General features: G+C 31.3%; 1 protein-coding gene across 1 annotated transcript; it reads right to left on the bottom strand.

Moving 5' to 3' along the window:
• Positions 1 to 3: 3 nt before the first annotated feature.
• LOC143230948 (NADH dehydrogenase [ubiquinone] 1 beta subcomplex subunit 9-like) lies at positions 4 to 15763 on the bottom strand. The gene is made up of 4 exons (XM_076465301.1): positions 15587 to 15763; positions 6183 to 6325; positions 1659 to 1714; positions 4 to 350 (listed from the first exon to the last, which is right to left on the bottom strand). The coding sequence occupies exons 1-4, from the start codon at positions 15682 to 15684 to the stop codon at positions 216 to 218; spliced, it is 432 nt and encodes a 143-aa protein (XP_076321416.1). The 5' UTR covers positions 15685 to 15763; the 3' UTR covers positions 4 to 215.
• Between the last annotated feature and the right edge of the window lie 587 nt (positions 15764 to 16350).

Here is a 16350-nt window from a genome sequence, read left to right on the forward strand (position 1 = left end):
GAAAATATTCCAATTTGTTTTTTATTCATTAAATATAATGTTCTAAGTTATTGTGTATTTTCTAGCGTTGTAATTTATTCTCATTAAAATGAGTAAATCTGTTATTTTTGTTTGAAATAAAAGTAATGAAAGAAACAATATATTTACTACATTTATATATACTACATTTATATGTCCTGTGTCTAACTATCTTCCTCTATTCATAAAAAGATATCTTAGTGAGAGGGCAATTCTTCTGGCTTCCCATAGGTTTTCTCCCATAGTTCTATATATTCCTTCTTCCTTTGCTCTCTTCTGGCAAAATATTCAGGATACTGTGCTTTCTCAAGTGGATGCCAGTAATCCAAGACCTAAATAATAAACAGAAAATTGTAAACAAAACTTTGTATTCTTAATTAGTTCACTGACTGCAATCAAATACGAATTAAAACACCTGAAAGCATTAGATAAATGTAAGTAAAATATAATTACAGTAATACGTAAAATATAACTTTAGTACTTTCAATATATTCTGTCTTTTTCATTCATATTATCATGAAAATTTATTTATTATTCACCCATAACTATCATAACTTTATTTTCTACTTACCTGTATAACTGAAAACTCCTGATGTTAACCAAAGTACAGTCACAAGGTAAATGAACAAATGTATTCACTGTAACATTTTTCAAATTCATTTTTATGATTTTATTAACTGTGTGTGACAAAATCTCATCTTACACACCCACAAAGAAAGATTGTTCAGATAACTAGATTTGTTAAGATATCATTAAAATCAAAGATATAAATTTTAGTACAGTGTGCAATGCTGAAAGGGATACAGCATTAACAAGACTGTTTTTTCTCATGCAATATTTTTTAACACTAACAGCTTCAAAAACTAAAATACATAAATCAAGAACAGAGTGAAAATTATCTATAAAATAGAATATTATCAGCACATCCTAGAATTTAAATATGTAAGTATTATAGTATTATGCAAGGTTTTCTAATATGTATATACCAAAGAGAAAGTTGAATAACATTTACTATTTAAGATAACAATAAAATAGAAAATATCTTCTGAAGGCTTATTCAATATAACTAATAAACATGCCTTCCATCATTAGCTATAATTAAAGTAATTCTGAAAACACATTTTCCAAAAGAGTTGTAGAGATGGATATGACAGCATCATGGATACTAAGTTATAGTTCCTCGGGATCTCTTAGCATGTTACGGTGCTTTTGTTTTAAAAAATTTCCAAAGATAACAGTCAAGAGTTTAAACCAGGAGAAGTCTTCAAAACTTGTCATTATACTCAAAAACACGCTCACTTTTGAAGTTTGAAATAAAACACATTCACAAATAATAATAATAAATATAAGCAATAAGTATGATAATTAATTTAAATGAAACTTACAAGCTTTCAGAAGATATTTTGTTTTGAATTTTGTCGTCTCATACAATTAAACATTTACAACTTTCTTTTTGGTATACTGATTTTATAACAGCCTGTACGTTTCCAGGCCAGGAAGAAATAAAATAATGCTCAGAACCATTTACAGACTTGAAAATAGCTTGGTCTTTCCTAGAAGATATTCATTTAAAGTGAAAGTTTCTTATTATGGGTTTTTTAATACTACATCTATTGGGAGGACACACACAAAGTACTTACCCAGTCAGGGGACCCAACTACTCTTTCATAAGCTACTCCTCCAGGACTACAAGGAACTGAAAATAATAATAACTATTAATATATCTTTATACATGTATAATTATTTATTTAGACCTAAAATGATTTTAAACCATATCTTTACTAAACTGTCACACCACTAGATTAATTTTATTTTTTCTGTTGATTACTTTTCTAATGTGCTTGATTCAGAAAACTGTAATGAAATTTTGACTACTTGGAACCATGAAAAATCTGCAAAATGTACCCTAATCTAACCTTCAATACTGAATTTAAAATGTAGGCACCAATGGGAAATTTATACACAGTACTGTGCAACAGTATTAGTACAAGAGAATATTTTTCATTCTTTTTAATTTTATGGGGCTAATTCTTCCATGCTCTTAAAGAATGCCACTTTCAACACTATGGTAATGCTTCACTGATCCCTGTTGACAACTGAATGAGCCAGGATAAGAATATTTATCATTCTTTAGAATTCCCATATACTTGTACTAAGGGCAGGTTATAAGGGTTCTACTTGAATAAGCATACTGACCATGTTTAGGGTCTGAAATAACTGCCATGGTACACCATGCAGTGTCTTAACTATATCAAAAGAAGTAAGCAAGGAGCTAGCATATGATACTAGTATATGTTAGAAAAAATGGATTTAATGGTACTCCACAAATAAACCTTGATAAAGACTGTTTAATAACTATATATTAAGTTATATTTTTGTGCCATGACCAAAAAATCATAGAGAATTGTCAGTACAGCTCAGAGTTCAAATAAAAACCTTTATATAATGCTGGTTGGACTACCCAAGAAATTACTGCACACTTCAAATGCCACCCAAACACTGTCAAGTACACCCTAGATTATGACGTTGAGACATGATTTGAAAATATGAAAGGAAGAGGTAGAACACTTAAACTCAATAATATTGATGTAAAGTATCTCATTTATTTTGGTACAGAGGAAGACTGCCATTGATCTCAAGCATGAGATAAATGACCAGGTACCAAATGACAAAAAAGTGTTCAGACCTACAGTATCAAAAAAACACAACTAGAATGGAATATCTGATCATATAGCAATAAAAAAAAAACACCTTTATTCCAATCTCCAAATATTGTCAAGAGACAGAAATTTGCCAACAAGCACAAAACCTGTGTTGTTGACAATTAGAAAAGGGTGATGTGGATGACTGGCAGAATACAGATGAAAGATACCTCAATGCATAGTACCTGACATGAAGTTTGGTGGAGGTAGTGTAATGGTTTGAAGGTGCTTTTCAGCTAAGAGTACAGGAAATACTTGCAAGATAGATAGAATAATAGATCTGTACAAGTACCATCAGATGCTGACTGATCCATCATGATATGCCTAGTTGTTTGTGTATTATTGATAAAAGCTCTTACTACTAAGATGACCCTAAACACTCATCCAACCCATGCATAAATTACTTAGCTATGAAAGAAGCTGTTAGTCATTAAAATGATGGAATGGCCCCTACAGAGCCCCAATTTCAACCCATTTGAGTGAATCTGAGATTTGATACGTCAAAATTTTACAAATCAAAAGTTACTTGTAAAGAACACTTTAGGATTTTACTTCAAATGTTTCTAAGAAACTCCCATAAAGTTTCTTTACAAGTAACTTTTGATTTGTAAAATTTTGACGTATGTTTGTTCTGACACTTGCATAATACGGTACAAACATAAATTAGTCTACTTCTACAGATAAAATGATTAGCATCTGTTTCAGAAGTAACTTTCAAGAACAAAGTAAGTTAAAGCTTTGTAAACAATGGAGTTTGAAAACCAATGTATTTAAAACCAAAGCTATGGTATCCATAAAAGATTTTATAACCCTTTCATGATGGGTCACAGGTCAAAGGGCATGTCATACCATTTGATGACTTGAATTCAAAATTTTAACTACTATTTTATAAATTTTGTCAATAAGTTTAGAATCAAATTGTAGATTATAATTCAAACTTTAATATTATATACAAGTTAATTTGTTAATTTAAAATAAATGTTAACAGAACCTACCTAAATGTAGATTTTAGTGAGTCATGTGGTATGTTGAATGCAGCACTGGTTAGAATAAGATGCTTGTGATGCCAAAATACAAACCTCAACTTTTTATTTTGATGAGATATAGCTTATGTACTGAAATAAATGCAGTAGACCCGCTCACCTCTTTTCAATTATTTGAAACAGTCTCTTATATTCTCTTACTACAATATATGACATGTGAATAACCAATCGACAGCTCAGAGTGTACCCCTAGTGGTTTTCCAAGTCATTTTAATCTGTGAAAAGGCCACCACATTCTTTCAATCTAAGATTTCAAGAAGGTAAATTGTGCCTTTAGTTTGCTCAAAGTTTCACACTTTTAAAACCTAAATACAGCTTAGTTATTTATGATTTTTTTGGGGCTATTCACCTCTTTTCAATTATTTGAAACAGTCTCTTATATTCTCTTACTACAATATATGACATGTGAATAACCAATCGACAGCTCAGAGTGTACCCCTAGTGGTTTTCCAAGTCATTTTAATCTGTGAAAAGCCACCACATTCTTTCAATCTAAGATTTCAAGAAGGTAAATTGTGCCTTTAGTTTGCTCAAAGTTTCACACTTTTTAAAACCTAAATACAGCTTAGTTATTTATGATTTTTTGGGGCTATTCAACTGTATATGTAAAACCTAACAAAAATTGTTTGATATCCTCCACATGTGATATTTTAAAAAGCTTAGCAACCTATGTCCAGCAGCAACTGAGTTCAAAGATCGTAGCTACAAGAGAACTGTTTGCTTTACTTCTTTTTACTGTTCTATATTTTAAGAAAATAAATATAATAACTAAGTTATAAATAGTAATAATCTCTCTCTCTCTATATATATATTAGATATATATTATTAGATAGAATAACATGAGTGTACATGCACCACTTCAATGAAAGTTATGTAATGTTTTAGCTAGGCAAGACTAAGGTCAGTATGATAACAATAAATATATAACATTATGAGCCTTAAACTACTTAGACTAAACATTTGTATTAGTGTGTTCTAACATGTAGCCATTCGAGCACAAAAAAACAATTTATATTTACTTCCTAATTTTTTTTATGATGGTTCTGAGGTTAGTTAGTTGACAGACCCACATACAGTATAGAAACAATATAAAGTCTTACCGAATATAAACATTTAAAATCTATTTCAGAAGTTTTAGAGATAACACAAATAATACTGAAGATTTTTGGGATGAAGAACAGTTTGTTTTATTTGTAACACAAAATCATTTCACACTTGGGCAAGTAACCAAACAAACTTGATATTTTCACAAACAAATCTTTAGTAAAAATATTTCATATAAAATCTGTTTTTGTGCACAGAAAACTTGTAATCTTTACTAAAAGTGTGCTAAATTTTGTGAAAGTCCACATATTGTATCAAAATACTTAAAGTGTGCAAATGTGTGTATGAACTTGTGTATAATATACTGAGACCGCGTGAAAGGATTGATGTCTTTATTCTGCTTAATTACTTGGTATTCTATCATGCTAATCATTATGTTATAGAAAACCTAAAACTGTTTCTGTAATATTATTTTAAGGAGAATGTTTTACTGTATGATAAAGTGCCCTGAATTCAGACATAATTAACTTGCATATTTTTAAAAGCCATGTACAACAGAAATACTATACTTTAATATACACCAATGACAGAAGATTAATAAAAAAATGTACATTATGGAATGAAGTTGAGAATAATTACACATATTAATTTGTTTTATTACAAATATCACGTTTTTTTTGTGCACTACTGCATTCACGTGATGTTTGTTGGTTAAATGTTCAGTGGATAAATGTATTACTTTGAACGTATGCTTATTTAACTGAACACCTCTACTGAAACCATATAATGATCATTATTATACTCATAAATGAGAGTTAATTTAAAAGGATATTTTTTAGTTATGATTGTTACTTGTGAGTATATAAAGCACTAAAGATCTTATGTCTAGGTAGTGGCTCAGGTACGTAATACTTCATTACTGAGTATTCAATGAGAAATGCAAAACATATCTTTTGGAAACAGTATTTGGCAAAAGGCCCACTTATACTACTTACACTTAGTAACCTAGACCACAATACAGATTTTAAAAATATTATCTTAATAAATATTTATAAAAATTTTAGTTTCTACTGTTTCTAGAAGATGGAAACATGAATACAAATCAAAGACAGTAAAACTAGGAATAGCAGCTGTTTATAAGCTATTTGCTGACTATTTTGACTAGCAGATAAACAAATTGAGTGCTTTCAAAATAAACATTGAAAATAAAACAAATCCATTTATAATACAGATACAAGAATCAAAGACAGAGTAATTACAACCAAAAAGTCAATTTATTATTAATACATTATTACAGAAAATTAAAACATGTTTACAGTACATTAGTATTTTGTACTTGCTTTACAATTTCAAAACAGAGTCTAAAGTAACTTACATTTCAAAGGTTGATAATGAGACTTATGAAATAATTCATCTTCTCCTTGCTCAATAAGCTGCTTAGCGATCCTCATGTCAGTAATGTTCCGATTTTCTTCAAAACGTTGTCTCAGTAATACTGCATTAAACCGAAAATGTGGCCTGAAAAAAATTCAACAAAGTTAATTTACCTGTCTGTAACAAATATTTTGGTATTTTAAAAATATACTGAGGATACATGTTTGATACAGTACATAGCATGCTACAATATATTTAATTTTTTTCTCTAGCTTCCACCAGTGTTTGGTAGGAAAGATTTCTTTACAGACAGGCCTAAACTACATATAACATTTTGATCTATTTGTGACCCTGATTGTTTAATAATTTCAGAAGGGCTTTAAAAATAAAAACTATTGGGCAGTTCTTTCAATAACATTTCTTCAATTCAGGTGAAAGAAAGGCATTTAAAATATGACGTGATGATTAAGACATTAGCAACAAATAAGTACATCTGAATGAAACAGTACATAATTATAAACAATGTGGGAAGTAATATATCAAGAAAACAAACCCTAAAGGTTTCATTAAAGACTGTTCAAATTAAATTTATTTAGCAGAACAGACAAGACTACAATACAGGGTGGTAATTTCTCTGTTATAAGATAAATACAAATAGTTTTAATGTCACAGAATGGAAAAAAAAGCTTTTCAGTTGGATGAAAGCTATGTATGGCAATATTTTAGTCAACACTTTAGTTATTACTGGTATAACAAACTTAGTGAAACAGAGATAATGGCACACATGAACTGCTATGACAAAATTAATTTAAACAGATGAATAAGGAGTTAAACAATATTTTATCAATGCATATATTTATAATGTAAGAAATCCTTTTAAAATATTCCTGTTGAAGAGAGTTATTTTGGATAAAGAGAGAGAGATAAAACTTGTGTGTCTGATGATTTTTACCTTAGAATTGTACTAAAAGTTACTGAAGATTTTAACACACATTCTTGAACACTTATTAGAACCTAGAGATATTTCAATGAAAGTAAATAGCCTATACAATGTACCTGGAAGAGAGAACTAAACAGCTTTACTCATTAAATTTCATTTGTAAGTACATACAGTAATAACACTCCAAAGGACAGGAAGTCAAGTACACACAATTAATTTATCACATAACCATTAAAATTACAAACCAAAACTGAATGGTGATTTTAATTTGTATCCCTAATAAACCAATTGTTGAATAATGTTATTTGTTCAAGAACAAGTAAAGAGAAGGATCTCAAAAGCTTAAATTTATGTCACCTGATACATACCATATACTCCAATAATTATAATTAAGTTAAGCAGTTTAAAACATCTGAATAATAATAATTACATGTATATTTTTATATTCTAGGAAAATCCACTACAGTTCAAGGTTAAGTTTTTCTTTATAACTTAACATTTTACAGCAGATGTAATTGTAAGAGGTCTTCTAAACATTTTTTTTGCAGCAAATGTATGCCACTTTCAGAAAACATTTGACTTAGTTTAGGACATAGCTTAGATTATAGTAGCATGTATACACAGCTTTATCACTTGCTTGGGTACATGGCCCAGATTACAGCAGCATATGCACACACCTTTCTCACTTGTTTTGGTACATGGCTTAGATTACAACAGCATATGCAGACAGCTTTCTGATTTGTTTTGGTACATGGCTTAGATTACAACAGCATATGCAGACAGCTTTCTGATTTGTTTTGGTACATGGCTTAGATTACAACAGCATATGCAGACAGCTTTCTGATTTGTTTTGATACATGGCTTAGATTACAACAGCATATGCAGACAGCTTTCTGATTTGTTTTGATACATGGCTTAGATTACAACAGCATATGCAGACAGCTTTCTGATTTGTTTTGGTACATGGCTTAGATTACAACAGCATATTCAGACAGCTTTCTGATTTGTTTTGATACATGGCTTAGATTACAACAGCATATGCAGACAGCTTTCTGATTTGTTTTGGTACATGGCTTAGATTACAACAGCATATGCAGACAGCTTTCTGATTTGTTTTGATACATGGCTTAGATTACAACAGCATATTCAGACAGCTTTCTGATTTGTTTTGATACATGGCTTAGATTACAACAGCATATGCAGACAGCTTTCTGATTTGTTTTGATACATGGCTTAGATTACAACAGCATATTCAGACAGCTTTCTGATTTGTTTTGATACATGGCTTAGATTACAACAGCATATGCAGACAGCTTTCTGATTTGTTTTGATACATGGCTTAGATTACAACAGCATATTCAGACAGCTTTCTGATTTGTTTTGATACATGGCTTAGATTACAACAGCATATTCAGACAGCTTTCTGATTTGTTTTGATACATGGCTTAGATTACAACAGCATATGCAGACAGCTTTCTGATTTGTTTTGATACATGGCTTAGATTACAACAGCATATTCAGACAGCTTTCTGATTTGTTTTGATACATGGCTTAGATTACAACAGCATATTCAGACAGCTTTCTGATTTGTTTTGATACATGGCTTAGATTACAACAGCATATTCAGACAGCTTTCTGATTTGTTTTGATACATGGCTTAGATTACAACAGCATATTCAGACAGCTTTCTGATTTGTTTTGATACATGGCTTAGATTACAACAGCATATGCAGACAGCTTTCTGATTTGTTTTGATACATGGCTTAGATTACAACAGCATATGCAGACAGCTTTCTGATTTGTTTTGGTACATGGCTTAGATTACAACAGCATATTCAGACAGCTTTCTGATTTGTTTTGGTACATGGCTTAGATTACAACAGCATATTCAGACAGCTTTCTGATTTGTTTTGATACATGGCTTAGATTACAACAGCATATGCACACACCTTTCTCACTTGTTTTGATACATGGCTTAGATTACAACAGCATATGCAGACAGCTTTCTGATTTGTTTTGATACATGGCTTAGATTACAACAGCATATTCACACACCTTTCTCACTTGTTTTGATACATGGCTTAGATTACAACAGCATATTCAGACAGCTTTCTGATTTGTTTTGATACATGGCTTAGATTACAACAGCATATGCAGACAGCTTTCTGATTTGTTTTGGTACATGGCTTAGATTACAACAGCATATGCACACAGCTTTCTGATTTGTTTTGATACATGGCTTAGATTACAACAGCATATGCAGACAGCTTTCTGATTTGTTTTGATACATGGCTTAGATTACAACAGCATATTCACACACCTTTCTCACTTGTTTTGATACATGGCTTAGATTACAACAGCATATTCAGACAGCTTTCTGATTTGTTTTGATACATGGCTTAGATTACAACAGCATATTCAGACAGCTTTCTGATTTGTTTTGATACATGGCTTAGATTACAACAGCATATTCAGACAGCTTTCTGATTTGTTTTGATACATGGCTTAGATTACAACAGCATATTCAGACAGCTTTCTGATTTGTTTTGGTACATGGCCCAGATTACAACAGCATATTCAGACAGCTTTCTGATTTGTTTTGATACATGGCTTAGATTACAACAGCATATTCAGACAGCTTTCTTGATTTGTTTTGATACATGGCTTAGATTACAACAGCATATTCAGACAGCTTTCTGATTTGTTTTGATACATGGCTTAGATTACAACAGCATATTCAGACAGCTTTCTGATTTGTTTTGATACATGGCTTAGATTACAACAGCATATGCAGACAGCTTTCTGATTTGTTTTGATACATGGCTTAGATTACAACAGCATATGCAGACAGCTTTCTGATTTGTTTTGATACATGGCTTAGATTACAACAGCATATGCAGACAGCTTTCTGATTTGTTTTGGTACATGGCTTAGATTACAACAGCATATTCAGACAGCTTTCTGATTTGTTTTGATACATGGCTTAGATTACAACAGCATATTCAGACAGCTTTCTGATTTGTTTTGATACATGGCTTAGATTACAACAGCATATTCAGACAGCTTTCTGATTTGTTTTGATACATGGCTTAGATTACAACAGCATATTCAGACAGCTTTCTGATTTGTTTTGATACATGGCTTAGATTACAACAGCATATTCAGACAGCTTTCTGATTTGTTTTGATACATGGCTTAGATTACAACAGCATATTCAGACAGCTTTCTGATTTGTTTTGATACATGGCTTAGATTACAACAGCATATTCAGACAGCTTTCTGATTTGTTTTGATACATGGCTTAGATTACAACAGCATATTCAGACAGCTTTCTGATTTGTTTTGGTACATGGCTTAGATTACAACAGCATGTTCAGACAGCTTTCTGATTTGTTTTGATACATGGCCCAGATTACAACAGCATATTCAGACAGCTTTCTGATTTGTTTTGATACATGGCCCAGATTACAACAGCATATGCAGACAGCTTTCTGATTTGTTTTGATACATGGCTTAGATTACAACAGCATATTCAGACAGCTTTCTGATTTGTTTTGATACATGGCCCAGATTACAACAGCATATTCAGACAGCTTTCTGATTTGTTTTGATACATGGCTTAGATTACAACAGCATATTCAGACAGCTTTCTGATTTGTTTTGATACATGGCTTAGATTACAACAGCATATTCAGACAGCTTTCTGATTTGTTTTGATACATGGCCCAGATTACAACAGCATATTCAGACAGCTTTCTGATTTGTTTTGATACATGGCTTAGATTACAACAGCATATTCAGACAGCTTTCTGATTTGTTTTGATACATGGCTTAGATTACAACAGCATATTCAGACAGCTTTCTGATTTGTTTTGATACATGGCTTAGATTACAACAGCATATGCAGACAGCTTTCTGATTTGTTTTGATACATGGCTTAGATTACAACAGCATATGCAGACAGCTTTCTGATTTGTTTTGATACATGGCTTAGATTACAACAGCATATGCAGACAGCTTTCTGATTTGTTTTGATACATGGCTTAGATTACAACAGCATATGCAGACAGCTTTCTGATTTGTTTTGATACATGGCTTAGATTACAACAGCATATTCAGACAGCTTTCTGATTTGTTTTGATACATGGCTTAGATTACAACAGCATATTCAGACAGCTTTCTGATTTGTTTTGATACATGGCTTAGATTACAACAGCATATGCAGACAGCTTTCTGATTTGTTTTGATACATGGCTTAGATTACAACAGCATATGCAGACAGCTTTCTGATTTGTTTTGATACATGGCTTAGATTACAACAGCATATGCAGACAGCTTTCTGATTTGTTTTGATACATGGCTTAGATTACAACAGCATATGCAGACAGCTTTCTGATTTGTTTTGATACATGGCTTAGATTACAACAGCATATTCAGACAGCTTTCTGATTTGTTTTGATACATGGCTTAGATTACAACAGCATATTCAGACAGCTTTCTGATTTGTTTTGATACATGGCTTAGATTACAACAGCATATTCAGACAGCTTTCTGATTTGTTTTGATACATGGCTTAGATTACAACAGCATATGCAGACAGCTTTCTGATTTGTTTTGATACATGGCCCAGATTACAACAGCATATTCAGACAGCTTTCTGATTTGTTTTGATACATGGCCCAGATTACAACAGCATATTCAGACAGCTTTCTGATTTGTTTTGATACATGGCTTAGATTACAACAGCATATGCAGACAGCTTTCTGATTTGTTTTGGTACATGGCCCAGATTACAACAGCATATTCAGACAGCTTTCTCACTTGTTTTGGTACATGGCCCAGATTACAACAGCATATTCAGACAGCTTTCTGATTTGTTTTGGTACATGGCCCAGATTACAACAGCATATTCAGACAGCTTTCTCACTTGTTTTGGTACATGGCCCAGATTACAACAGCATATTCAGACAGCTTTCTGATTTGTTTTGGTACATGGCCCAGATTACAACAGCATATTCAGACAGCTTTCTGATTTGTTTTGGTACATGGCCCAGATTACAACAGCATATTCAGACAGCTTTCTGATTTGTTTTGGTACATGGCCCAGATTACAACAGCATATTCAGACACCTTTCTGATTTGTTTTGGTACATGGCTCAGTTCATAACACATCTCGACTTCCTAAAATCTTTAGATAAGCTTCAATACAAAAGTGCATCTAAAACTTTTATTGTAATACGTCATAAAATTGTTTTGAGGAAGAAACTAGAATTAAATGAACTGTAATTATTTAAGATCAGAAGAATGTTACTAATGTGGTTTCTCAAAGGTCTGGTTTATTTCATTAACGCTTTGGTAGTAAGTTATGCAAACTGAATCAAATCAGTAATGCTAGCACTAAATGTTTCAATGATAAAGACTGGGGCAGTTTTTTAGATGAGTAATAATTTTTAAAACTTGTTTTAAAATCATAGTGTTTTGTTTTAAAAAAAACAAAAATTCAGGAATAACTCTTTTTCAAGTGACAAAAGATGTGTTGCAAATTAGTTTGTTTTTTTTTTCACTAAAATGATAAAGTTTTTAGTTGTTACTGTAGCTTTCAGTTTAATGATAATGATGTTGAATAATCTTGGAAGCTGGTCAGTTTCTTTAGAATACAGAACCTAACAGTAATATCTTAAAATCTTGAAGTAGTTTAATAGTATGATGCAGATACTTGGGGCCTTACGTGTTTTATACACAAGTTTGTTGATATTAGAGAAATTACTAAATGGAAAATTGCTGATCTGATTCCTATTTCTATAAGGATAAAGTATGAGAGGATCTGAGAAACAAGGATAAGCCTATTTGGTAGCAAGGATTTATCAGCTTCTGTCAAAAGTACTTTAGAAAATTAGCATTTAGTGAACAATTTTTAGCATGGTTTTATAGAAGAGCTTTTTTAATTCACCAATGTGTTAGTTTTTTAATACATTTTTATCCTTTAATTTTGAAAAAGATATCTTAATTTATGATATTTGCTTTGACTTTCAGGTCAAGGTACATCATGAGAAATTCTTCAGTAAGTTGGATACCTCTGGAATTGGTTGAAAAGTTAAATGGATTTGGGAACTATGTTTAAGTGTATAATGCATGGGGTCTCATCCAATAGACTGACCCTGCATTAGAAAAGTAATGTTGACCATGTACAGTGTTGCAATTTTTAGTCAAAAGTACAAGACCATTGTGCTGAGAAAAACAGAAATGTTATTAAAGTTTTGACATTCATGATATATTTATAAAATGACAAAGTCAGTCTGATTCAGGCTCTTGATATGTCAAAGTGAAGGATGATGTTTATGTAAAGAATAAAAATACTTCTGTTAATTATACAGTTTTCAAATTGTTTTTGCATAACCTCTACAGTCACCTTGGAACATATTTAAAGTTTTTTAGCATCCATACGTACTGAATCTGGCATTTTCTCTACACCAGAGTGACCTGCTGCAAGATAGAATTGTAGGAAAACTTTTGATAACAAATACTAAATGCATAACAATGTATTAAATGGCACTCTATGTTGTCAGGTCCTGCACACTTTGACTCAAACCAATATACCTCTGGTTAAAATAAATCAAAATGTGATAATAAAAAGGTATTTTTCACACTGAGGTAATGACACTTATGTGGTTCATCATAGAATTGTTACTAAACCTGTTATTCATTATTCATGTTAATTACTTGGAATAAATTTTCAGTAGTAGTAGTAACTTCAAGTTTGCTAACAACAATACTAATCTGGAAAAAGCCAACTATATAGAAAATATTTCTCTTATGCAAAAGGACCTAAATAATCATAATGAATAGTCTGTTTTGAGTATGTTTTGAAAATATTTAAGGGCAATAAGGGACCTACTGGTTAATCTAGGCTGTTCTATCCATAAAGCAAAACCATTAACAAATACAACAATCTCAGAGCCAGCTATCATTCAAATATTTATAAACCTTGGACTTGCAACATTCATCATGTTCCATAGGTTATGATGTGAGATATGTAATCTAAAAATTTAGTGTTTCTTGTGTAAAAAAAGCAAAACAATAGTATTATGTTAAAATCTAAGGAGGATTTAGAAATTTTGATGATAAAAACCTAATGCATTTTGGTGAGTACTTAGCTGTATTTAAAAAAAACAAATACAACTATTGATCTTAATTTTATACATTTTGAAAGGAAACTTTTTTCTAACATTGTACAAAATTCTGGTAGGACTATACTGAAGTGATGGGAAGTATTTGTCCTCTAAATGCAGTATAGTAAGGATATAAAACGTACATAGAATTGGTTTCACTTATTTGTTCACACACTACCTAAACCTTTTTTCAGCAGACCACAAAGGGATCTATGAAGTTATAAGCTGCTTCATTTCTCTAACCATATATACATTCACACACAGATCACTTGATAGGAGTCCATGAACAGAAACTGAAAACCATTGGTAAAGAGTGATTCCTGGTATATATCATTTTTAGATTGGATTTATTATGGAATGCTTTAATTGAAGCATTAAAAACTACTGAGTAGGATAGTTTATATACAGGGTCAGTGGTAAAAACATTGGAAATACAAATTTAAATATTTGAAGTTTGGAAATCGATATGCAGACTTATTCCTAACATTTTCATTTAGTTTTTAAACTTATGGAATAGCTTACTATATGATTTTCCCTGTACAATTAGTTTGATTTTTTTAAAATTCTGTTAAACAGATACAAGGTTTTGATGGACTATTTTTAAGATTGTTTACAAATTTAAAATGCACTAGAAACTTTTTAATAAACTTTTATTATTAATTTTTTGAATAAGGACTGATCTCAATAAGCTGAAAGATCCTCTTTACCTTTTCTGTGATATGACAGGGTAGATTCAGTTTTAGTTGGGAAAATGAGTGGTCACTTTCAGAATGAATATTCTTGATGTATTAAATGACCTTCTCTCACCTTGTTTTATCTCAACATGTTTTCTTATCCTTATGACACAATGAAATGCACAGGTCAACTGTGTTTGTGTATATATATTTTGAATCTATTTTAGACTTGATATACAGCCAAATATCTTTTCAAAGAATTGTTTCTTTCAGAAACCTAAATAAGTCATCAAGTTTATTGTATATTACAAAAATTGTTGTTGTAAGTTACAAATTACTTATTTACATTTTAATACTTTATCATTGCACTCAAAATTTCACATCAGATTTTGTATCACATATATCAGATTTTATTACAGAGTTTTGCAAATTTTTTATCCTTGCATTTTCTCAGAATAGACAATATTAATTGTTTTCATATCTGGTGCCAAAATGAAAAAGTTGTTGCTATCACCAACCCTGAAGTAAACAACATATAGTTGGCACTGAGAAAATCAGCAGACTTGCACGTTGAGACCAACAACCTTAGTAGAACACTAATTACAACTATAAATGTAATTACCTTTCGTGTATATACGATTCCAGATTTCTCAGAGCCCTTTTGTATAAGCTACAAACCTTTACAGTATGACTTACAAGTCTTGTTTCGAGGTACGACATCTTAGACCAATTTTAACTTCTCAAATTTTATCCTGAGCTCACCTTCAACATTTATAAGCCTAATAGATAGCGCTAATGTCGAATGGAAACAATAATATTACCCTAATAACAAGTATATTAATTTTTCAAATTACGACATTGATTACAAATGACAGAATATTAAAAAAATATTGAGTTCTTAAATATTAGTTGATATTCTTTAGCATAAAATTTATATAATATTATATTTTTCAAAAATACTATTACATTATCGTGTTTGAAAAACGAAATATATAATTTTAGACTCGCCATTGTAACAACGTGAAGGTCAGGTAGTTAAGGCACTCGACTCCGTCATCCAAGGGCCATGGGTTCGAATACCTGCAGCACCAAACCAAACATGCACGCTTTTTCAGCCGTGGGTGCGTTATAAGTGACAATCAATCCCACTATTTGTGGTAAAAGAGTAGCCTAAGAATTGGCGGAGGGTGGTAATGATTAGGTGCCTTTCCTATAGTCTTATACTGCTAAATTAAGGACGGCTAGAGGATATAGCCCTCGTGTAGCTTAGCGTGAAATTCAAAACTAATCAAATAAACTGAGTTGCAGTAGAACCTATTCAAACATCGGAAACAGACACAGGACCGCTATAATATTTATACATTTAAATATATTTTAAATAAACTT

Source organism: Tachypleus tridentatus, chromosome 10 (genome assembly GCF_004210375.1).
Source record: "Tachypleus tridentatus isolate NWPU-2018 chromosome 10, ASM421037v1, whole genome shotgun sequence".
In the NCBI taxonomy this organism is placed as follows: Eukaryota; Metazoa; Arthropoda; class Merostomata; order Xiphosura; family Limulidae; genus Tachypleus; species Tachypleus tridentatus.